At 40.5% G+C, this 25,894-nt stretch overlaps 1 protein-coding gene across 1 annotated transcript in view; it reads left to right on the top strand.

Annotated features, from left to right (window-relative positions):
• The window catches only part of PPM1H (protein phosphatase, Mg2+/Mn2+ dependent 1H), a 131,010-nt gene that overhangs the window by 87,260 nt on the left and 17,856 nt on the right, over positions 1 to 25,894 (top strand). The window contains exons 5-8 of the mRNA XM_030258856.4: positions 2,251 to 2,335; positions 9,458 to 9,576; positions 22,547 to 22,610; positions 24,236 to 24,343. Of these exons, the coding sequence (XP_030114716.1) occupies positions 2,251 to 2,335; positions 9,458 to 9,576; positions 22,547 to 22,610; positions 24,236 to 24,343 (376 nt within the window). The remainder of the gene's footprint in view (positions 1 to 2,250; positions 2,336 to 9,457; positions 9,577 to 22,546; positions 22,611 to 24,235; positions 24,344 to 25,894) is intronic.

Genomic DNA, 25,894 nt, shown 5'->3' with positions numbered 1-25,894 from the left:
GTCTTTAAAACATGGACTTCATGTGAAATGTTGATTAAAGGGGAAGCAAAGAATAATTAGAAAATTAGCCTGATGTGGTACCAGTTATATCAATGTGTGGTTTTATATTAGCTCTTTCAGACAAGCAAAAGATCAGAAAATCCTTTATGACTCACTTAAACTAGTGTGTAAATTTTGGTTTGTGTCTGATCAGCTACTTTGATCAGTCTAGTCTAGATTATTGCCAGAGTATATACTAAACCCACAGACCCCTTAAGTGGAGGCCTACTCAAGTGAATCAAATAACATATTAAAAAGTTATATAAAGTGTTCACTGTCTGAGTAAATTAATCTCAGTCAAAGCTGAAAACCTTAGGAATTGCAAAAATAAAAGCAAAAGTGTTGTTGCAGAAGAGAGGTGCTAGAGTTCTTAATTTGTACTTAAATGACTGTCTCAGAAATGCAAAAAAAAAAATTTCAGTAAACTTTTATTATTTTTAATTGGACAGGCATTCTTGTAAGTCTGTAGTCAGCTTCTCTAAAGGAGAAAAAAAATCTGTCAAAAATTATGCACAATTTTTTTTAGGAAATAGAGAGTTGCAACTACCATGTCTGTCTCAAGTACACAATATTGGTTTTAATTAAGGGCCAATGGGAACCTTCAGTATGTAGGCTGCACATTTGCCACCTCTAATTTCTACACAGGATTATTTGCAAGGAAGTGCTGAGAAGTCCAAGAGCAGTAAGTTAAAACTGCTTTCTAAGCAAAGCAGTTTTCCCCTCATTGTCAGAGCTTCTTCACACATCTGGCGTTGTTGTCGTACTGTTCTGAACCTATCTGCTCTTTGCCACATGAATCTCAGGAATGTGAACAGTTCATTTACTCATAGATAATGCTGCTGCCTTTTGCATACTAGCAGTAGTAGATGACAATTTGGTGACAATCTTTGTCCAATGACCAATCCACAAGACTTGGAAATCTGTCCAATTTACTTTTAGAAATTCAGGTTTGTACCTGAGTTGGTTTTCTCAAGATGTCTGTGTTCTGAATTTAGAAGTTTACGTTTTCAGTCTTTGTGTGCCTACCATATTTGTTGGTTGCATTTCAGTGCCATCAGAACACCTGGCATAGAGGCAATGACAGCAAATTGATCAAGTAAGCTAGCTCATAAATAGGACATCGGTGGGGTGAAAATATCACAGAAATGGGGCCATTTAAAACAAAGAAACTGGAATCCAAGTGGCAAATACTTTTTTAGCTACACCAAATTCTGTCTAAATTTGAGATGAGAGCTGGTACACTGCTGTTATCCAAACACTGAATTAATCTACTGATGGCTGAGAAACAGTTCCACAACATGCATTAAAGTCCTTGGGATGATACATTGTTTATCTAAAGTGCCAGGCATTGCTCTACTTACAGAGCTGCCTAAATAATGGAAAGATAAAGGAACATAGTTCTGTGAGTGAATACATGGATGCAGAATGCAGTAGAAATATTGGGTAAATTCTTCCCTCCTGTGACTTGTCTTCCAGCCAGTGGTATTACACCAGGGAAAGACTGGACCATGTGTGCAGCATATCAGATTGTTAAGAGGCAACAGGCAGGTGTTTGAGAAAATTTTCTCTCTGCAATTTGCAGAACTGAATGTGAAATCTCCTGGCTAATCTACAGCCATACCATTACCTGCGATCTTTCAGCAGGTAACTAGTTAACTTTGCATTAAATAGGATTTTCTTTGCTGTTTCCATTTAATGTTCAAGTAGAAATGTTCTGACATGACATATGACCAATTAATAATTGGAAAGTGCTTGGGTGAGTCATTTGAAGCCAGTGGTTTAGACTGTCAGCCACAACTGGTATTAAAACCTGCAAAGTGTTGTTCTACAGTCAGTGATTCTGCAGCATCTCCTCTGGATGTCTGCATTTCACTTAATAAAGATACCCTGTAGACATCAATTAAAGTAACTCTTGCCTTTGTTGCTTGGATGTTTTGTGAGCTCTAAAATGAACCCAGCTTATACAAGTATACTTTGTTACCCAGCCTCAAGGATGCAGGGCAGGAATTATCCTGTTCTGCTGACAACCTCAGTAGAAAAGAAATGGCTTTATTTGATTGTGATTCTGAAGAGAATAAGAGTGTGACTAGACCCAGTGGTTTTCTGGGGCTTTTTACTGTTTTGTTTTTTGGTGGGTTTTTTTTGTTTGGTTTTTTTTGGGGTTTTTTTTTTTTTTTTTTCCTGTGCTGATGATGTTTTATTACTTTACAGAGCTATAATAATCCGAAATGGTGAAGTCATTCCAATGTCTTCAGAATTCACTCCAGAGACTGAACGCCAGCGACTTCAGTATCTGGTAAGAGACCTGAGGACCAAATCAGGTGCTGCTGATGACAAGCATTGCCCAGTAATGTCAAAGGGTCAGAGAAATGCTGCTGAGTTACTGTGGCTCAGTGAAGGATGATGTGTCCACTGAACACCAGTGACATGATCATGCATGTCTTTAGGCCATCAGCAAATGTGGAGAAAATCCTGGTGGTGCAAATCTTAATGAAAGGAGTATTACCTCTTCAGCAAAGGCCATCGATTAGTGTGGCTGTACTTATGTACATTGTTCAGCTGCAGACCCTTCAGCAGCACACTGGTGTTGGATTTTGAGAGTTCAGACACAGAGTTAATGAGCCACAGATGTATTTTAATCCATCCCAGTGCATGCTGTGTGACAGTATAAAATACCACAGACTGCTCTTTGTATGTGAGTGATATTGCAGAGTTCAATTAATTTACTCTAACAGTATGCCAGTAGTATCTCTGTCAGGATAAAGATATCCAACTCAGAGATGATCTCAGTGAACATTCGTAGCTGCAGGATAGGATGGGTGATCAAAGATTAGTTTTATTTTATGTAATAGCACCCATAAAGCTGGGACAGGGTGACTAGCTGGGGACACATGGGATGCTTTAGAGACCATGCTGTGTTGGCTGATAAGCTACCTGAGGAATAGAATGTATGTTGTTATTTTTCATACAAACCATCCTGTTACTCTTTAAGGTTTTCTCTGATCAGTTGGTTGAAGTCAATTAGTTCTTTGTGAAAATCTCATTCCTGACATGACTGAGAGATTTCCTTTGTGCTTCTTCTGTTTCTTTTAGAAATTTAAGCTTCAGCCAAGGCAGGGTCACTCTCAGCCTTGCCTGACTCAAGGTGGACAGGCCAAGGCTAGTGATGTTCCCAGGACTTAAGGTGTTTTCTATTTTCAGCCTGGACCAAGCACTGTGGTTTGAAATTAGATAAAATGCCGATGTTTGAAAGGTGGTAGTAGAAGATATTAAATAAAAAATTATGTTTCCTCAACTGTCACATTTAATTTTTTTCAGCCAGATTCAGTGGCTTGAAGCTGAAAATTTCAGAGGAAATACTGCTTTGGGACTATTCATATTCAGAGAACCAAATGGAAAAGAGGCCTAATAAATATTTACAGTTCAGTTACATTTAAAATAATTTGTTTGCCTCTAAAAGAAAAGGTATCTTTAGCATCTAGGGAGTCTGCTATTTCTGTAGGAAATATGAGATAAAACATTGCCTACAAGGGTTTTTGTTTTCTCTTTTGATGTCCTTTCTGACTTAAATTTGAAACCAGTAGCTGATGTGAAAGGCATTTCTGCTGTTTCCTGTGGAAAATTCCTTTACCTTTGTTTGTCTATTTTAATTCTGTATGTAACAAATATGCCAGGTCTATGGGTATCATGTTCAAAGAGAATACATGCAAGACAGCAAGAGCGTGAAACAAAATTACAGATAATTTCAAACACAACATTCCCTAAGTAAGATTTTTACTCTTGTGTTTAAAAAAAAAAAGAAAAAGAAAAAGATGCCTCTAGACTTCTTGCAATGTTGGCATAAGCATTACACTCCAAAGTTTGCATCTGTCTTGCTAATTAGATCCCAAATAATTCCTCTTTCTCACTTGTCTGTCCCCAGGTTCTGCTATTATTCTGTTATTCTACCATCAACATCTCTTGTCTCTTGTTCTGTCTGAAAGTTATTTACTTTGAGTCTATTTTCTTATTTGCAGTTAAAGCTGAGTTTCTTTGTTTCAAATATGTTGTGCTGCGCTTCCTGCATGATAGGAAGAAAATCCCTTAATCACTTTAGCATTAATAATTTACTTTGTAAATGCAGAGACACTGTTCTCTATGAGGAAGTTACTGTACAAATAAAGGGAGAGTATGGATTTACAGCCTTCAGGCTGTTCCCTGTGCAGCAGACACTGTTGGTGCAGTCAGCATGAAGGAGCTTCCCTCTGCCTAAATTTAGTGCCTATTGATTCCTTCAGTCACATAGGATGTTCTTTTAGGCCCTCTTTTCTGAGCCTTAATTTCTGTGTGGAAAGAACTCCATGGGATAATGAGTTGTTCAGGTCATGTGAGTATCTTATATAAAGTCCTCCAATATAGTGTTAGACAAAACTGTGTTTCAGCTAATACTGATTGAGTAACTGAGAGGGGAGGGAAGCAAATGTTTTCCCTGTCCTGGCAAGTTTATTGCCATGCATCCAAGAATGGCCTTGGCAGTAAGCCTCTAGCATGGACAGTTGAAAAGAACAAGTTGACTGTCCATTCATTCTGACTCTGAAGCAGCTCTGAGCCTGGTCATCACTCCATAGGAGGGCAGTGGTGGGGCAGCATCCAGCTGCAGACTTCAGGCTGGCTACATGGCAGAGACAGACTTCTCTGTCAGGCAGTTTGTGAGAGTATGCAGAAGGCAATCAATCAGTCAGAGAGCACTTCTTAAGATGTAAAGTGTGAAAGCTTTGCACCAGTATTCCCTTGGTCCTTCAGTTTCTGTAGAGGTTCAGTGCACCATGTTGCTTCCCTTCAACTGGTAGGCATTCAAAAGCCTCCTTTTCTTCTTAATTTGTGTCTCTTTTGTTTTTAGCACTGTAGCAGGAGAGCTCCATACATCGCTTGGGAAAAGTCCTGACTTCCTGTATCAGTGCATTTTGAAGGAAAAAGAAAATCTAGTATTTACTGGGAACTGCTCTGGTGCATTCAGCAGTTGTGCAGGCAGTGACAGCCAGAAGCAATTTTTCTTTCATCTTCTGAGGAGACTAATTTCAATAGTGATAGTCTAAATTGCAACAGTAAATAGGATAGATTTTGTTACTTTTTCCCTTGGAAAATGTGTTTAAAATGAATGGTGAATTGAGTGTACTGCAAATGGGTGTATTTCTATTAGTTACTGGGGTTACACTTTCAAGATGTCATGTGAGGTCAGTGTGGTGTTTGTAGCATATTCATGTGTGCAGCCAAGTAGCCCCTCTAAAGTTCACAAGAAATGGTGCACCACTGCTACCAGTGCCGATGTCACTGCTAGTATAGACTGGGTGGCCACCAGTGACAGTGACCATGGGTGTTCTTTGTGTTTGCCACCATTCAAGCAAAGGTTCATGAGCCCAGATAGTCATGGGCTCAAAGAGGATCTATTCTTATTTTGTTGCTCAGGTGAGGATAAAAGTAACACTAATATTCACCTGCTGAAGGATGCCTGCAGAACAGGAGCCTGAAGAGGAAATGAACCTAGATCTCCTAAATGTCCAGTCAGCACTTCAATTACAAGTCAGTCAAGATGTAATTCTCTTACAGTTTTTGTCTCCTTGTATCACCCAGCGTAGGATTACTTCACCCATCTGACACAGTGGATAATGCTGTGGTAAAAGAGATGTGTGGTTCCATGGAAGGGGTCCTGGCCTTTCACAAGATGAGAGACCAGTCAAGAGATGGATTTGGCTTCTAGTCTTCTTCCTTTTATCACCACATCCTTTAATTTTAATCTCTCTTTGGTTTAAATGTGTCCCTATCATAATGGCTGAGTCATTTGCAAAACTTCTGGGTGCGTTGGGCTGTGCATGCTGTTGTGAGCAGTAGTCCCATATAGTGGAATATTCATTTGGAGTAAAGGGAACAATATGATAAAAGTATAAATTTGTAAGATAATAGCTGGTGTAGGGGAAAGCAGCAAATCAGAAAATAGCACAGAATGCAGTGAAACCACTAGTGCCAGTGACTTTCCAGTGCAGTGCTTACTGAAGGAGCTGGAAAGGGCAGTGGCAGGCCTTACTGAGGTACAGATGAGATACAAACAGTGTTTCCTGCCACCTAATTAACTGGCATGCTAGTGTGTAAGTCCAAGTTTATCTTGATTTCATGTGTGCTTTTCTAATCACCAGGAAACACAGCAGGAAGTAAATGCCCTTTTTAAACAGCTATGACTAATATTTCTTTGACTGAACTGCATTTTAAAATACTAATTTTGAATGCAATACATACAGCCACAAAATGCACCATAAAATGGCAGAGTATGAAAAACACACAATACAGACTATGCCAGATTTATGCCAAAAAGCTCTAACAGCTTCTGAAAGAGAAAATATGACCAATGTTCCAGTTTCATAACACAGAATAACAATGTTGTCTGAAAATACCTCATAAGTATGTAGGAAGTGTTTGATAGCCACACTATTTGTTAAATTTCAGATTGTCTGAGTGGTGTTTCTGATGTGAGGTTCTTGCAAATTGAGACTAAAGAAATTTAAAAATGGAAAATACTTTGCATGCTCACAGGTGAAATTCTGGTAGTTAGTTCACTTACCAATTTTTTTTGTTGTTGTTTGATCACTTGAGGGGATTTCATAGTTCTGCTTGTGTATATGTTTGAAAGATCTGTAGATTTTGATTTTTAAAGTGTTGTTTTTTTGTTTATTTTCTGGTTCTGCTGCCCAGCATGGTTTTGTTGAGGTGGGGAGAAGAGTCCTGCCTTGTACATGGAGAACAGTTCTCAACAAACCCAACTGGAAGTTGCAGCTGAGTTTTGTAGTAGAACATTCTTCTCTCTGTAGAATTACCAGTGAAGCATCAAAAATAACAGTTTAAAAATGATAAAAAATATGGAAAATTAAAAAAATAAAGCAAAGCACAACAAAAACCCCATCTCTTCACATAAGAATTCAGATCACAGACACCAGAAGCTTCCAAATTGCTCTTTTCCCTCTGTTTCACTGACTCCAAACATATTAGAATCAAGTTAAGATCCCTGGATTGTAAATCGAGCATTGAGGCTTGGCTGCGGAGGAGAAGTCTTATTTGAACATTAGCAGTCCACTGGTAACTGTGCCAGCTTTATTAATCTTATTTCAGTTATGACCTCAGACTTTCCATCTGAGTAAATCTTTATGCATTGCAGTCTCTCCTAGTTGCTTTACCTTTTCATTACAGAAAATTCTTGTTTTTAAGTGAAAAAAACTAAAAGCCTGTAATGTTTTTCTTCTGGACCTCTTATTCAGACTAGTAATCTTACAATCTGAAGGTTAAATATCTTCATTTTGATATCAGGTATGATTGCTTTTTAAGCATGACCTTGTTTTGTAGGCAGGTGACAGTATTTAGCTGGTAGTGGTTTGTAACGTTTTAATCAAGATAGGCTGTGCATTTTTAAAAGGGAGCTGAATTTCACTTTCAGTGCAGACTGACTTCATTTTTTACAATATCATAGACCAGAAGAAATTTTAAAAATACCAAAAACAATCCAGCTCTTTGTTATCATACAAAGAACAAATACTGTTCATATTATGTGATACATCAAAGCATTAGGAATTTTCCATCTTTTTTGCATCTGGAATGAAAATAAGTAAAATAAAAAGCTTACATGTATTTTTAAAATAAAAAGTTCATTTTTCATACTTCCAGAGTTCTGGAAGTATGAAAAGCCTTATGTGTACTAATACTGCTGAATCTCTTAAAAGTCACTAGTGCTTCTCAACCATTTCTGTAATGAGGAGAGGGATCCAATTAGAGGGCCCTTGACAACAATGTTTGGGTGGAGAAGGGGACTTTGGCTGACTGTAGGCTGAAGGAAAAAAAATGTAATTCCCTTAACTGTACACAGAGAGAATTTGATGTAGTTCCTGTTCCAGGAAGAGATTGTGATGTCAAGATCACTGGTGTGCTTGAAAGCCACCTCTTGAAAGCAGAATCCAATCTTGTTGGCTACACAGAGCAACCTTCCTCAGTCCTGCTCCAACCAAGCTTGAGGTATTTTCTGGAAGGATGTCTGGTGATGGGAACAGGGACAAGCTGATAGGAAGTTAGCGTGTGATGTGCTGAGCCTGATAGAGCTCCTATTAAACTGAGTGGGAGCAGGCTCAACTCTTAAATGCAGGAAATATTTTATTGTGAACTATCTGCATGACAGATGCCAGGTAGATCAATAAGGGCTTCCAGTGCTTCCTGCTGCTTACCTTTGATGAGCACTAGATTTATGACATACACGCAAACTAAAGCCCAGCTCATTTAATCTCCCTTGATGGCAGCTGCTGCTGAAGATAAGACAGACTTTATTGCCTTAACTGGCTGGATAAGGAAGAAGAGTTATCTGCAAAAAGGTTAAGAAATGCAACTTTTTTTCAGTTCCCTAGCCAATTTGACTGTGTCTTTCGCTCACAATGCGGCTTTGCAGAGGAAGAGAGAACGGCTTGTTTATTTGAGTGCTAAAGGAAAAGGAATGAGATTTATTTCAGAAAGATCACTTGACATGATAGATTAATCCTAAACATACTCTATTTCTTCTGTGTATAAATTCAATCCAAAAATTTACACAATGGACGAAGAGCCTTGCGATGCTCTCGCCTGTGGTCAGCTTTGTCAAAGCTGCAGCATGAGTCAAAGGCGCAACTCTGGCAAAGAGGCTGCCAAGCATCTGCAGAGCAGTGCAACAGAAAGGACATGAGCAGCATTTGAACATTAAAACCATCAAAGGCCTTAATTGCAGTTGTGACACAAAACTGTTGCTGCTTTTCTTAAAGTCTGTTTTGGATGAAGAATTTAGTTTTTCAAAAACAAGAAAATAAATTGCTTTGTAGCTTGTGTTTATTTGCAATGTCATGTGATGGGGTGCATTTTTCTCGAGGTGATGACAATTAAAATGTGGTAGCAATGTTAGGTTTTCTGTGTTGTTGGCATTGCTAAACTGGGAGTCAAAAAGCTTGAGCTTCACTGCACAATCATCCCTTCAAGTCTCTCCTTGGCTTTGTATTTGATCATTCCTTTCTCTCTTGCTGACTTACAAAAGGGCATGTGTTCTGTTTTACAAAGCTCTGCAGATTCCTTCAGGGTCAATGGATGAAGTGTAGTTTAGAGATCACAAATCTTGAGAAGCAGGGAGAAGAAATAAAGGATTTTGGGGGCAAGAGGACTTCTAAGGCTTCATAAGGCCGCTCCTGGATATCAGGCAGGGGCAGAAATTATGTATGTGCCTTGTTTGCTGAAATGGAGCACATCATCATCCTTATTTAAAAAGAATGGTAGAGGAGGGGGTGAAATTTGTGTGGGAAGGGACCAGGAAGGGATGGTAATATTACCTCATTAAAAATAGATGATGTCTTGTTTTATGTGGTATCTGTGGTTTGATTTCTGCCCACAGGCTTACATGCAGCCTCACTTGCTGGGAAATGAATTCACACATCTAGAGTTTCCACGGAGGGTGCAGCGCAAGGAAGTTGGAAAGAGGATGCTGTACCGTGACTTCAACATGACAGGCTGGTAAGAATGTGTCCTTCTCAGCATGGGGTCAGCCTTCTCCCCCAGCCAATGCCTGCTTTGTACCTTTGATTAGTGTGAACTGCATCAGACATGGAGGTGTACCCCTGCATACTAAAAGAAAAGCCATTTCCTTCTTTCAGGTGTATCTTTCTTCTAGAAGACAATGTTTTAAATAAGTGAACCTCCCTCCAGAGAGTTCATTGTAATGTGGGAGCACTCAAAGCGGAGAAAGCATGTAAAGGCAAAGATGTGCCAGGGGATCGTTCTGAAAGAAAAACAATTTTCCTGTCTTGGACATCGTTTTTTATAAATTCTGGATCAGTGGGTCAGAAATTTGTCTTTTAAACCAAGATGTAGGGCCATCATGCCTTCACGTGCTGAGGAAAGCTTGCAGAAGGAAGGAACTGCCTCCCCTGTTCCACTGCAGCTGGTCTGTGGTTTGGATATCCCTTGAGGAATTGTTTTAGACATGGAGCTATCTGAATGCAACCAGCCTAAAATGAAAAGGCTTGAATGAACAGCATGGACTTAAAGAAGTGAAGACAGAAAGAATGACGTGGGTTTTTTTTTTGTTTCTGGCTAAATGTCTTCATTGTTTTTTGTTGAGCCTCCTTGGAGAAGCCCTAATCTTTGCTGTTGTGAGTTCTGTGCATGAACTATAAAGGCAAAAGCCCAATATATGCAAATGGTCTTCATGTCCATGACATTTGTGTTTTAGTGTCTGTAGTGTTCTTTCAGGAAGAAAAAGGACAGAGGGGTTAAAAAGAAAGCCTATTTTAGGTTTGAAGCCTGGATGCTCACTGTAGAGTTACAGCTCTACATAAATTTTGCTTTGTTCCATTCTTTATGGGCCAAAAATATAATCATGTTTTAATGGCAGAATAATGATCTAAGTTTAATATCATCTGAAGGGTTTTTGCAGAACATGTAAATCTGAGAATAACTATCATTGTCTGTCATCTTAAACAGCTGCTAGTAGAATATGCAGTTTCACCCTGAGAATGATGACTTCACATTTTAAAAAGGCTACAGGCATGAGCAAAAGAATAGGAACAGAATGAGAACATTGGATCAACTGAGGACTTAGACAGCAAAACATTTGGAAGATCATGAGACACTCTCCCAGTTTCTGCAGAAGGAGGGTTTTTTTTGTTAACCTCCCAGATGTCTCTGGAGGCACCAATAAAGAATGGTTTCATGTAGACTTCCAAAAGCTCTTTTTCAAGATGTGACATGCCAGTTGGGAGGAAAAACATGTGGGGGAGAGCTACAGAAGTATCATAGGCTAGGAACTTCCTGAGAAGAGAGCAAGAACAGATTTCTGTCATCATTGCTGGAAAGCAAAGAGAGTTTCTTCAGGTTCATGGGAGTTGTTTTGTGTTTCCCTGGTTGGTTAGTGGTCTGGAAAGGAAATGGGGTTGGAATGGTTGAAGTTGCAGCATTGGCAGGTGACATCACAGCTCTTTTCCTATTAAACAAGAATGACCATGAGGTACTGCAAAGAATTAAGTGATTCGTGCAAATGAACATCACAGTGATCAAATTTGGTATTGATAAATACAAAATAAAGCATGAAGAGGAAAAAATAACTGTTTATGCACACTAGAGGTTCCAAATTGAAAAGTCAAAAAACTCAGTGGAAGGTTTGCTTACTACAGTATTTTTTCCAGTCGAAATCACCAGCAGAATGCTGAGATTCGTACAGCAATAGACAGTTTAAAAGTTAAGTGAAGAGATAATTCTGTATATTTCTACCTCACTTGTGAATGTATGCATAGCACTTTACCTTATCCAAAATGGTTATTATATAGTTAATACTGTTTGGCATTAGAAAAAGGAACAGAAATTCTAAATGTATAATAATCAGTAAGGTAAAAGAGCTTTGGTAAGTCAAACTGGCAGATTTGATTCAATGTGTTTCTTTTTAGGACTGGTTTGTGAATCCTCTTAGCTCTAGCATATAGGAGGGAGGAGAATAAAGTTATTTTCTGGTTGATTTTTCTGAATTTCCTGAACTCTAGGACACACATTGATCCAGTTAGAGATTCTAATATGGTCAATGCAAAAACTGTCACCAGTTCAGTACAAATATGCTTAGCTGTAAGCAGTAATTCTGGAATAAATGCTTGAACTGCAACTTGAAAATTCAAGTCTGAATTCACAACAGTATTGTCCCAGAAAAAGGTGTCCTGTGCCAAGCAGAAGCATGTGGAGACTGTGGTGAGGCTACCTCTCCCTGCTGTTCCTTTTGACTTCTGGATGGAAGTGAAAAAGGGGGCCTACATTTTTGTCCTAATAAAAGAATTGGAATCTTTCAGCTGCTCCATATTGCATAACTAGTGCATCAATTACCTCTTTCTTTGGTTGCCTTGGGACAATGAAGTGATGAGGAAATTGCTCTCTTGCCATACATTTGTGTAAAACAGAGCCCTTCTAAATAATGATCCATTTCTTTTTGCAAGGTTTCACCCAAGGTGTTTGTTATCCATTGAATTGTGTGCAGTGATCACATAGGCAGAGGAGAAGCAATCCATTTCTGTTTATGTAGAAGTCTGGGTCAATTTTAATGGATGTGGACAAGACATTAGATTTCCAGTTTGGTGGGACCTCAAAGGTGACGGTTTGAGGTGGTAGAGGTTTCTTAGCGGCTGTTTTCCACTTCAATGATTTTGCTTCTGCTTTCTTCCTTTTCTTATTCCTGGATTCAACTGATGCATCAGGACACAGTGGTCGAGGACATATCTGTTTTGCATTTGTTTCTAAGGACACTATCTATCATAGAGAATAAATTAGCATATATATTCCTTTTCTAGAAAATGTCAGATGGTGCTTTGGCCAGCCAGAGCTTGATACGCTAAAATGCTGCTGAACTTTTATCACATACAATGCAGATGATCAATTGTCTAAATTGTTTTTTGGTCACTAACCTCACTGTGTGTTGACATTTGTATATACATATAGAGAGGTGCAGGTGATATTAGGAAGAAACAGCCACTCTTACACTTAATTACTTAATCCTTTAGTGAGAGAATGTAGAACAGGTTCTGCTTTGATGTTTCCTTAGGAAACTAAACTGTTTCACTTTACAATTCAGCATACTTTTTGTGTTTTCTCTTAGAAGCTGTATGACTTTTTTTCTTCATTTTTATCCTCCTCCTTTGCTCCAGAGCTTTTCAGATTCTCAACAATGGCTTGGCTTGCCCAGCTTGTTTGGATTACAAAAGATTATTGTCTTTGGGTCTGTTATAATGTATTTGGCCCTTTATTTTTTCTTTCTTTCTTTCTTTTTTTTTTTTTTCATGTGAAGTTTCCACACTGGCTTTGTCTCCACAACCCACAGTGGTAGCACAGCTGCCAAGTTTCCCCACAGCATTAGGACAACCACTGATCCAGCAATGTGTACTGCATCACTAGCCCAGGCTGCCTGTAACTACTTTGAGACCAGCCTTTTCCTTCTCACTCCAGCTTGCCTACCCTTTCTTCTTTCTTTTCAGTGGCAATTGCAATGAGAAATCATTGCTGTATTAAATATATGTAAAATAAATCCTGCACTGCTGGGAGCTGACCATGAGCTGCCCTTCCTGCACCCTTGCCCCATGTGCATTGTGCTTGAAAGATGATAGCAAAACGTGTAGTGTAGCTGGCAAGGCATCTTAAGAGCAGTGTGTCCTGCTGAACAAGCTCTTGAGCTGTCTCAAGCCGTAATTTGCTGGCAGATATCTGTGTTACTGACAGTCTTTCACAGCGGGGTCTCTGGGCTGGGGTTTTCAAGCCCATGCCTTGCAGAGGTTAGACTTGTATTGGAGAGAGGTGTCCTGGTGGCTTTGACAAGTCCTGGCAACTGAAGCATCAGGAGAGACTCAGAGGCCATGAAAGCAGAGACTGGTCAGTGCTAAAAAGTGGGGTGAGTAACCTGAAGTGGAAATATGGTGGGGAAAACAGCAGGCCTGGTGACAGCTGCTCCTTTAAAGGACTGCACAGAATTAGTATTCTTCGTCTCTGTCTTTTATTTAAAGCTAGACACAGTTGGTCAGATCTTCACATGTACATCCAGTGTGAACAATTTTGAGGTATTTTGCTTTGACTGTATCCTAGAACCTTCCAAAACTTGGATTTCTGACTGGCTGTGTCCTTCACTGTGGCTCCTTCCAGAGTTCCCCTCCCAGCCTTCTGTGGGGCTGGAGGAGCCATACAGCACTGTACTTAACCAAAGGCATCCAGAAGGCACTACCAGTTGGCATCAACTTCAGTGGTTTCAAGATTAATTTTTCCTTCTCCTTGGAACAAAAACAGTGGCTTTACTGCTGCTTGCATTGAAGTGGAATTCTTTAAAAGCTTGTATCCAGATCACAACTTTAGCTTTTCGACTTGATTTTAGCATGGCAAAAGAGACCTAAATAACAAGTACAGTTTTTGACCTATTTGTTGGTTGCTTCCTTTGCCCTCCAGGAGAGGCAGAGCTGAGCAGCAAAGCTGAGCTGCACCCCATCAGAAATTGTCTGAGGCAGTATATTGCCCACCACACACCATGGGCTGAAGCCCAAGGTGGCAGCGAGCAGGGGAATTGAGCACTGTCTCTGAGTGCGCTGTCTTTGCAGCAGCAGTGGAGCCCTTTCCAGCTCCGTGGCCGTGTGTCTGGTGAGATGGTGCTGTGCACATGGGGTCAGCACCTGAGGGTCAGCCCTTGCTGGGGAATCGCCTGCCTGCATGATTTATTCCAAAGCAGGGAGGCTGGTGCCCTGAGGCAAGCACTAAGCAAAACCCATTTTATTCTAGAGTCAATATTGTCCACTGCCTGGAAAGCTGCCAGCCTGCTCTGCGCTCGCCCTTTTCTTTCCAACAGGGAATGTCTTTCAGCCTCTAAGCATCTGATTAAAAAAGCAACTTCACTTTTAAAGCCGTTTTATTTTGTTTGGGATGGATGCCTTTCACTTTCATTGTGCAGCCCGCCTTGCCGTCTGCGGTTCAGACTCCAGCTCACAAAAGCCAGGCTCTCATTAATCACTTATTGGGGATCCAGAATACCCCGGTGAGAGCCAATGTACATGTTTTGCTTGGTAATGTGTGAGCTGATTTGAACAAATATTGCCAATGTGGCTGCTATCTTACTTTTTATTGCTGGGCTCAATGTCCTTTGACAGCACATTCAGGTAGCCTGCCCAAGGAGTGCCTGAGCAGATTGAGAAATGCCACAAAAATGCTTTATGGAGCTGGCACCTGTGCTTCACCCTCCTTTAATATAAATTGATTTATTGAATCAAGCACAGAAGCCCTGCTACAGAAACCTCAGGCTATAGTCTCTAGAGAACCACCTAATAAAACAGCCCCAACTGACACTCCTCATTAGCTTTTCCACCGATCCCAAGGCAGTATTTAAAGTGACAGTGTCCCTCTTTTTGGTCCAAATTTATCTGCTGGCTAATGCCTGTGGGTCTAATTAGCTTAGCATTATTAGTCTTATTCAGATAAGCTGCATTTCCTAACAGCTTGATCATAACTTGTAAGACGTAATTGGAAGTCTGCAAACCCTGTGCTCTAACCTGCTTGATTGCACCTTTTAGCCAAAATCATGTAATTTACAAAAACTCATCCTGTCCCTTGTTGTTTTTTGTTATTTGTTTTTTTTTTTAATTAAGCTTTTTTGTCTAGTGAAATTAGAATGTTTCTTCTGCAGAAAACTTGGCTGTATTGTTGTGTTTAAGACCTCAGCCGTATCCTTTGTATGATCGCTAGGGAGAGATCAGATTTTAATTTCATAATTACTTCACAAGAAAGCAACCTTTTCCCCAGTCATGCCTGGTATTAATTTCCTTCCAGCAACTTACATTTTCATAATTTAATGATTATGGGGCACTTTTGCAGCACTGGGCCGTTCTGGAGGAGAGAGAGAGGATATCATTTTTAGAGCAGAAACCATCATCCACAGTCACCTGCCTAGCTTTCTGTGGCTGTGCTTTTGTCTCTTGCTGCAAGGTACTGGGGAGCAGGAGGGGATTTGCCTCATTGGTGCACACAACTAGAGCAGCTTGCTGGGCTGTGCCTAAGTGTCTGGGGCACAGCTCTGTGATGATGAATGGCTGTTTGCAATGTGCATGTTATGCATCTTTTCAGGATGTGCAGCCCTCACTGCAGGAGCAGCAGGAGGTGAGAGCTGACCTGCTGTTTACAGCACGACTCCTGACGGTGATGAATGGCTCTTCACCCCAAGTGTGCACATGCCACAGGAGCTGAGCCAGAGTCTTTGGAGCAGGAGACAGCAGAAACAGGAAAGCAATACTGCTGCAACAAAAGAGAAAGCTTAAGTCTTGAGTAAAGCTCTGTTTAAATGGCCTCTTTGGGGTCAAATTAGACTGATAAGAATGAGGTTGATCTGAGTCATGTCCTGCAAGAGCATCTCCTTCTGGAAGTCTTACAGCTAAGACCTGTCCCTGCATGGCTGTGCATCTTCACTTGGGCATTGCCTTGGTGTGGAATCAGGTGCTGCATATACAAGGGCAAACAAAAGAATCCCAGTCTGTTTTGTCAGAAGGAAACTAAACTGGAATGAGATAATCGTCAATCTGAAAATCCAAGTGAAAACACCCCTTCTTGATAAGGTGAAGTCTCTTTCCACATCTGCACAAATTTGACATAACCTCAGCTGGGTCCATAGAAGTTCTCTTTCTTTCCCTTGTTACCAAAGATTGATTTATGGCTCTGCTTCTGTCTGAGAGTCAGTCCTTTGCTCTTTGGAGGAGTTCCAACACTGATGTGGAATGGTGAGGTCTCTGTTTCTGTGTGTCTCACTGCATCCTGCACTACAGAGGTCTTTCCCAGAAGAATATGCTTTGTGATTCTTCCTCAACCTAAGCTAGCAAGTGTGGAGCAGGCACTGTGAGTTTAACATGCAGCCTTTCTCCCATCTGCCTCACAACAACCTTTTAACAAGAAATACAGCAAAATACCAATTTACAAATAGTTTTTCTGTCCATCACTATGCACTCCAGTGCACTCAGCCCATAGAGTGTTAACAACACACTTCCCTTACCCCTCTATCTCCACAGTAAATTGCTGACACACCTTCCTGTTTGTCTTTTAAGAGTAGAAGAAATGAAATAAATTTTAATTAGTGCTCAAGGCAGCAAGTTCACTGGGAGCAAGAAAGAATCGCCTGCTGAGGCCATTGCAGAAGGTGAACTTGCTTGATGTGCAGCTGCAGTATCTGCACACAGGTTTTGTCACTCAGTAGTGAAAGCTCAACAGGTCACAAATAGTGAAAGAAAGTGATTGCAATACCCTTGCTCTGTCTCTCCCAGCCTCTGCTTTTAAATACCTTCATTACATTTTTTTTCCCAATTTATCTTTTATTTTTGGGCAAGGACCTCTCTAAACACTTGAGATGCTTGGCAATCCTGTCCCTGACTTTTCTTCTACCACTTTCTTTTAATGCTCCAATAGAGGTGAATGGACTAAAAAGTCAGCCACATTCCAGGAAGTGCCTGAAAAATTTCTGATGCTTGAGTCTTTAAACTGGGCTGGCCAAAATGGATAGTTTGTTTTGCTTAGGAATTACTTCCACAGGAATATGTGGTGCTGGTGCTCTGCAAAGTGCAGACTCCGTCTTAGGGCTGTACACAGCAGTGAAGACTCCCTCAAAGGTCCAAACCTCATGTATTAATCTGATTTGACCAAGCCAGAGATCATAGATGTGTACAAGTCTTGCTGAGAGACTCTCTTTTTTTTAATTTGTTGATTGGGAGACAGAAGTGGGATTTGCAAAATTAAGCATTATACACTTTCAGGTCCATAAGAAGGTGTATCTGAATTTTCTGTGAATAATGATTGTTTTAAAACTTGTATGTTTTTCTCTTTACTTGCAATAAGGCCTATGACAGTATCTTGGTTAAGGTGGATCTTCCCCTAAAAACTGTTTTGTGCCCATGTGCATGTGCATTGGTCTTTGATTTGGCTTTTCCATCATCTTTTCTCTTAACAAATATTGCTTGAGTTTGTCTGCCTTAATTTTCTTTGTTTATTGTAATTTCACTTCATTAAACAATGTGTCAGATGAGCAATAGGGGAAAAGTACTGAGACAGTGAACCTTAGAGGTAACCTATCTAGAGGGTACTTAGTATCAGACAGTGCTGTCTGGACATAGAGATCATGACTCTGCAGAAGCACAAGTGTAAGGACATTTTTTAAGATTATGGCTGAGTTGAGACATAAATGGTACAATTTTCAATGGCTCTGTGCCTAACCTGCACTGCACATCTTTTCTTCTTGATAGTAAGCATGCACTTAGACTGGTTAGATGCCTGTAGTTCAACAGATAGTACAGATGAACAGTTCCTTTTGGACTAGTGGTTTAAGCTCTGTTACCCAAAGGGTGAGCTCCATTCCACTGATTACTTGTGTGGAAGAGGAGAAAAAAAGAGTTTCTGTCAAGTTTTGTGTTGCTTAAAAATTAAAACATGATTTTCTGTTGGTATGACCAGAGAAAGTTGAGCTTGAGGAGGTTGTTTGGATAGTTGGAGTAGTTTTGTTGTGAGTTGGGTTATGTTGGGTGAGGAGGAGAGTTGGGGCAGATGGAGGGTGTATGGATGGCCCTAGGTTTGGTGGTTTTTAGAGTGGCAGCAAATCAATGCTAAAAATACATGAAATCTACAAGCCTGACTCAGGGATGCCTTTAGTCTTGCACTGCGTGTGAACTAGGACTTCTATGAAGCGGTAGTACTTTCTCTTGGTTGCTTGCCACAAATAGGTTTATTCTATGCTTCAAGCTAAAGCCCTTTGATGATGATTTTCTTTGCTCTTCCTTAGGTTTAATTCTCAGTTTACTATTAGGTGTCACAAGCAGAGATGTGAAACAGGCAAACTTTCTAAAGCCAAGTGCCATGAAAAAGCAGAGCAGAGTCTGGATTCCCCTGTCGTGCACAGAACTGAACCTTCCAGGTCAGGGTAGGTTGTGTTTTCAACACCATCTGTTGTGCCTGGGGATGCCAGTGCAATATTTTTTTGTAACCAGTAACCTCACACAGTTTGCCATGAAAGAAAATAGAATGTGGATTTTGGTTTTAGTCATCAACTTCTACTCTTACATGAATTTGTATGTGCTTTCAGAAGGCCAATTTTAAGAACAACTTATATATGGCAGGAGAACTCATAACACATGTAAGATGTTATCTAGGATTTTGGCTCTGAAATTTGCATAGGGGAGCTGACTGGTTTTTCAACTTGTGACCCAGAAATATGCAGGTAACTTTGATAATCTTTTATTTCAAGAGTTTAAAGCACTAATGACACGAGCACTCTAAGAAACTTTTGTAGATTGTGTTGTGCATTTAGTAGCTCCTTGTTATTTTTTCACTGTGCATTTAGAGCCATTTCAGTTAGCATATGAGTAACATCATGTCAGTCCTAGTTCTTTTGTTCTGACATCTCTTTTGGCTCCTGGTGTGATTTGGCCAGGTTTTCCAAAATGTTGATCCTGAGTCCAAATGTAACTTTGTTGGTGGTACATATGTCAAGGCCTAGTTCAGTATTTTTGGACAGCAGTAGCATTTCATAATTCTTTTGAAATGAAAAGAAGAAACAAAGTTAACTGAAAAAAATGCAGCTAGATCTAGCTGGGCACAAGCTTGCCTTTTCTACTCCCCACTGCTCCCCCTGTTTTTCCATTTGGAAAAATTGAGGCTTACGTGGCAGAAGTACTTAACAGGCTTTAGGCTCATTCAGAGCTGGAAGCAATAGCATCGCCTTGTCTTTATTACCTTTCTTGTCATGCCCTGGTGACCACCAAAATCTCCTGGGATGTGGACAAGGAAGACAGAGAGAGGGAGAGGGAAGGGTTGCAATGCTTTGTTGTTAAAACAGTGAGCTGGGCTGAATTACACAGAGGGCTGAATAAGGCCATGCTGGCACTAAAAGAGCCAAACCACCCCCTCGGGTTCTCTGTATGTCTGTCTTTGATATACCTACTGCCATATTTATATACAGTGCATGGCAGTATAAATGCAACTTCATTACATAAAATCAAGAGAAATAGTCTAGAAGATTGTAGCCTGTGAGAAATAAACCTACATGCAAAATAAAGGAGGTTTCACAGGGCATAAATTAAAATGAACTTCATATCTTCTTTCCATCTCCCCAGCGCAGTTGCTGAGTTGTTAGCTGAAAAGCTGTGCTTCATGCTTCTCCTGCAGCAAACCACACACTAGTATGTTATTAATTCTGTTTCTCTGGCAATGCAGGACCTAGGTACTTTTCTAGAGTGTCCCAGGTTGCTTTTCAGTGTGTCTGTGCTACCTCTGCTGCTGTGGTTGCAGTTCTGAGCATTGTTTTTTAAATGATGGTATATTTTCGGGCAATAGGAACATCAACAGAAAAAGCACATTTGAGATGAGTTTGACACCCAGGTTCTAAGCCCAAGAGGTGACAAGCTATGAGAAACCACAAAATAAATCACTGTAGCTCTCTGGGCCTCCCTCACTTAGTTGCAGAGCTTCAGGTCACAGGCTAGCCAGCTGCTCTCCCTGATCTGCTGATGGAACAAGTTAGCTGCAGCCCTTGGAACATGGCCTCGCCCAATGTCCTTACACTGAGGTGTCACACTTGAAGGCCTGAGGGACAGTGGTTTTTTAATGGTTCCCTAAAAGAAGCTGCACTCAGCAGTGGAGAGCATTCTTTTGAAGGACATTGGCCTAAATGATATTTTTTTCCCTTCTTCCTGAAGCATAGTCAGTGTTGTGCAGGAGAATATAAGGAGAAAGAGGACAGAGGGGAAAAAAGCTTGGTCTCTGTTTTTGTCAACTTACAGGGTAGTGTAAAGTGAGGGCTTTGGTCTTAAATATTTAGTTACCTTGCAGATAATATAGTCTGTGTATAAAGAACAAGTTTTTTCTTTTAAAAAGGGGGCTGCAAACAGTTAAGCCACAACATCTTCGTTTTGTTTGCTGTTTTAACAAATATGTACAACAATGTGAACATCCAGTAGGAATGGTTGTCTTCTCAGGCTTGTGGCTTGATTAGTCATTTGACTGATGCCCACAACGGACTCAGCTGACACCCATTTTCTTGGTGGCAGAGAAGTACTGGCTTTATGCAGGGCATAGTTCAGACTCCTCAAGGATGTTTTCCCAGGGCTTCCAGCACTGTAGGTCCAGTTGGAAGCTTAGAAACATGTTTATGTTCAGGAACAGTAAATTTTTTGCTCTGCATTCAAGCCAGGATATCCAAGTTAGTGAGTGAGGCAGAGATATTTGTGGGAAATAAAGTAAGGAGCAAGAGCAATATCCATGACTGATTCCTCATTCCCAGCTAAAGGCTGTTCCAGGTTTTAAACATCAGGGAAGTATTATCATGTTGGCTACATGTAATAATTTGCGCCTCTTTGTTTGGTTTAAGAGCTAATTTATTTGCCCTCCCCAGTGCAGAATGCCATTTGAATGCCTTCAATGTATTGTGTCTTAGAGAGATGGCCAAATATTATGGTTGTATATTCTAAGATATTCTTGACTACATGAAGGACCCACTGTATTTTGCAAACCTCACCTAGTCTGGGGATTTTATATATAGTAATATTTTTTAGTATGTGAGGGGAGCCCTGCACTGTTTTTTCTATGCATTTTGGTTGCTCTTCTCTTTTTTCTTGTTCCTTCCTCATGTCCAGAACCCTAAAATAATCCCTTCCTGTGATTACTGGGAAATGTCTATTCAATTCACAGTAAGTCTGAGTCTTGTCTGGGTGATGCAGCATGTACAGCACCATTTATTGATCCCAGGCCTGTTCCATATTTTGTTGAAGAGGGGGGCAATTTGATTACAATATAGGATTTCACCCTTAATTTTTAATTTCCTGCTGGTTTACATGACAGCCTTAACATTGCATAAACTCAATCCCATGTGACTCACTGGAGCTCAGGCAGCCATCCTGGAGAGCTACACAGCAGGGGTTGGCAGTGGCTGGCAGGGGATCTGCCCAACACCTTCCCCCCCACTCCAGTTTGTGCACTCGGGGTGCTGTCGGTATCACCCTGAGGGCTTTGGACTTGGATGGGCCAGGAGGGAAGCACAACATTCAGGGAAAGGCTGAGGAGGGATGACTTTGTGGTATGAAGGGAAGTATGCTCCTCTGGGGCAAATACCTTAGCCAAAAAGGTACCAGCACCTGAACTCAAGCACGTATCATGCAAACCGCAGGACACTGCAGCTTATGAGAATGACTGTCATCTTCTGTTGGGTTTTTTTATTTCTCACTGGCAAAATTGCTAGCCTTCTCCTCTCATCAGTGTCAACAGCTGGATGTGTAAAAGGTAGAGTACACAAGCATACGGTAAACAGAATCAGAGCATGAGCATTTACTTCTCTTGTCTCTTGTCCATGGAAAAGCTGCTGTGAAATGTGAAACCTCTGACAACCTTGACTGTTGTAGTCAAGGTTAAATGAGCACTAAATATCCTAAGACCTTCAGCACGTGAAGCTTGTCTTGGTTTCTGCGGTCCTGGAGGGTGAGAATGGGATCAGACAGCTGTTTCACACTGTGTGTACTAGTCCTGTCACTGCTCACATTAACAGTGTCAATCTAGGTATTGGTTAGTTTCTTGGGTTTGGGGTTGTTTTGTTTGGGTTTTTTTATTTGGTTGGATTTGGGGTTTTTGATGACACTGTGTTATGGTATAGCTGGTACCATATCCGCCAATATCTTACCTGATTAGGATGTTATTCCAGTTCACCTCTTTATTTGCAATCAATAGGAGCAGCCTGGCATGTTAGATATTTTCCCATCTTCACTTTTCCTTTTGGTGAAATGAATAACTATTTGCAGAAAACCTTCCTGCAGAAAAAGAAATTTACATCTGGGTTCAAAGACAGAGTCCCTAGGAAAAATAATGATCCCACCCCCCATTTTTGAAATCACAGCTACTTGTTTCAGGGCACTGGGTCACTAATTGAGTACAAGCTTCATAAATGTTGTTTGTCCTCCCCCCACAGGGCATACAAAACCATTGAGGAAGATGACTTGAAGTTTCCCCTTATATATGGAGAAGGCAAGAAGGTGGGCACATTTGCTTTCTTCAGACCAAAGGAAGAAGGAATTCTGTGCTGTTTACCATTCAGTTTAGCCCATGGCAGTCCAGTGTTTTCCACTCAGTATCTCTTTATTTTATTGTTTTGACAGCTTGAAAGATTATCTTGGTTCTGTCATAAGTCAGTTTCATGTCTGGGGGGTGGTGGCTCAACATAGTAATAAAGCATTTTTCAGCAGTCATTTGTTGTTTAGTTTGCTTTTGTTTTTCTTTCACTGTAAATAGGCTACAATGAGACTGTTGTAAATAATTGACTTTAAATGTTTCTGTTTCATTGTAAAATATAAGTAGAACAAAGCAGGAAGATATTTAATAGTGCTCTGAGATACAAAACTCTAATTTAGGAAGAGGAGGGATCAGGGCAGGATTTGTAAAGTATAACACCTTTTAACCTTATCTTCTTCAGCTAGTGTATGTGAACTCACTGTTGAATTTTTCTTATGCTTTGATGTGTGAAGGCTGATAGTTGAAAGGGAGAAACACTGTTCTGTTTGTTATGCTTTGTTTTCACCTCTGTGATTAAGAACAGTGAGCTCGTTAGTGTTGGTCCCAGCAAGCTTAGCTGGATGCAGCAACAGGATCAATATAAGGATGCAGTGGTGTCAGTTTGCTGATATTGGTATGCTTGCTGTGTTTCTAAATAGTGCTCCTCTGCTGCATTAGGTTCTTATCTCAGTGCAAAAATAGACACTCTTCAAAATTAGTCCATGTTTTGAAGGTTCAGATCTGCAGCTTATCTCTGAATTTCATTAGGTTTGTAATTATTTGCAAAATGTTTCATGCACATCTTTTTAATTTACTTTCTTATGGCCCTGTGGAGACAGGAGTCATTGAGGCAAAATGATTCTGAGTCAGTTGCTCACTGTTAGTGATGCTGAGCCTCCCTTGCTCAGAAGCTGCTGTGGCTGAGCTTGAGTTTGGGGGAAGTGATCTGCAGAGCACAGAGAGCAGGGTTCCCTGTGAGGCTGAATGGCTGGTCAGTCTGTGGAGCAGCTTTCATGAAGGAGAGCCCAGAACCTATTGGGACACCACTCATGTTGTAGAGGAAGGTGCTGGAGGAAGGAAGTGGTAGGTGTGAGGGAACTGCAGACCTGCTGTAGAGTGACACCCTAGAAGAGAGCACTGTGGTCAGTGCTGCTGTCACATGTGTGTTCAGCAGTTTAGGGTAGTCTTTGGGACTTTTCCCTGATAAAGGGCATATGCAACAATATGTCAATAGAAAGATACCATGGATTTGTTATGTGAGTAGTTAAACTCCTTGTCCTCTTTATAAAACCTATACTAACAGTATAATTTGCTGAAGAAATGCTTTCATACACTGGTGTGGACAGTGAGGTGACTGAGTTAGGTTTCTATAGACCAATACCTTAGAGATGGGGAGTGGAATGTGGATGAAAACACAGCTTAATAAGGAGAAAAATGGAGATGGCGTGAGTGTGAAAAGCTTTGACGTTGTCTGGCTATGTTAATACTTGAGTGTCTGGGAGAGAAAAGGGAATTCATCCTTAACTGTAGCAGTTACGGAGCAGGAATATTCCTTATTGACACAGTCCATCTAACAAGATTTTATCCCACTGCTTTTCTTTATTTCCAGGCGCGGGTTATGGCAACAATCGGAGTGACCCGAGGACTGGGAGACCATGACCTGAAAGTGCATGACTCCAATATATACATCAAACCTTTCCTGTCCTCATCTCCTGAGGTAAAACAGCCAAAGTTCAACTATCTGATTTGTGAGAGGGAAATAAATTTACTTAGTGCGTTTATTTGTTCTTCTCAAATCATCCATTCTGATTGTGATCCAGTCCAGGTAACATGCTGCCCTTTTGGAAGGTGAAGCATGATAGTAACATCCACAAGTAGGAACTAAGTTCACAGTAGATTCTAAATTCCCCAGCTGTGTGCTGATTGCTCCACATCCCTACAGAGCACTCATTCCTTCTCACTCCCTCTTCTGTGGTTATCCCATAGCCTTGCCATTCAGTGTGACAGACACCACCTCTTGTTTCACCTTCATGTGCTCCAGCTCCCATAAAGGCCTAGATCATGCTGCCTTCACAGGAGATGTAAATCCATGTACTGCAGAAGGGACATCTTCCACAGCAGTGTAGTATCCTGCTTTACACAGAGAATACCAGATCAACTCTTAAGGAGGAAAATGCCAAGAGTCATAGGAAGGGTACTTTATGCTTCCATCTCTCTGCCTCTTAACCTTCTGTTCTTTTGCTAGTTTTGTGCAAACACCAAATAATGACAGTGTGCATTCCCAATATGATGGTGTTATGAGGAGATTATGTGGTATTTTGTTTAGGGGTAATTTTGAATGCCTCCTTCATTTTGAATGGCCTCATCACAAGCAATTCCACCCAGTTTTTGACCACTGGAGACCTTATAGTGAAGGATATCAAGCCTTCCAAAGGGACTTAAATGTATTTGTTAACAAGGAACATGCAAGTCTTGCTTTTTGTTCTCCCATTGTAACTGCATTCCTGTTCCTTGATCAAGAAACAGATGTCACGTATTTTTCATAAAATATTAAGCAAGGGCAAACCATCTGATGACAGCACAAAAAGAAGCAGCTTTGCTTCCATGGCCCAAATGCTGAAAACTGTCCATTGTCAACTGGATTGCCAAAGTTTTAACCATACCCAGTATTTGACCTTGAATTTGTTGCTTGCTACAGCAGTATGAGAGACTAAAAACACACAAATAACATCATACTGCTAGGAAGGAACCAATTTATTATATTTGGTTCAAAGAATCAGCAGCAAAAGTATCAACAAAAGCAGGTTCAATATTAAAATGAAAGCACAACGGTTTGTTGGCAGGATTCACTCTACTACTTACTAGATGGTTGGAGCACAGAGAAAATTTGGACTGAAATCTAAGATCAATAAATCTAAAATTAAAGTTAGCCAAAATTACCTATGTGGGAGCTGGAACAAAAAAGCTTAAGGGTAAGGAAGGGAATAAGGGAAAGGTTAAGGATAAAAAGGAATAAGGGACACCCTCTTGTGTCACTAGACTCCCTTGCCAAACTTTTCCCTGGACTTGACCTAAAGATTTTAACAGCACTTAATCAATAGCTGAGTTTAAACAATTGAACAAAATATTCTATAGAATTTACTGTAAGCACAACAGTAACTGACTTAAGTTTAACTTATAAATCTAACATATTTAAGAATCTAACAGAGCAACATTCCAAGTACCTTTGGTATAGCATATTTACAGTCATAGGTACACAGACCTAAAA

The sequence above is a fragment of the Taeniopygia guttata genome, chromosome 1A (assembly GCF_048771995.1).
Source record: "Taeniopygia guttata chromosome 1A, bTaeGut7.mat, whole genome shotgun sequence".
NCBI classification, from domain to species: Eukaryota; Metazoa; Chordata; class Aves; order Passeriformes; family Estrildidae; genus Taeniopygia; species Taeniopygia guttata.
Note: the sequence above shows the minus strand (reverse complement) of the source record. Positions and strands in the feature narration are given on the sequence as shown.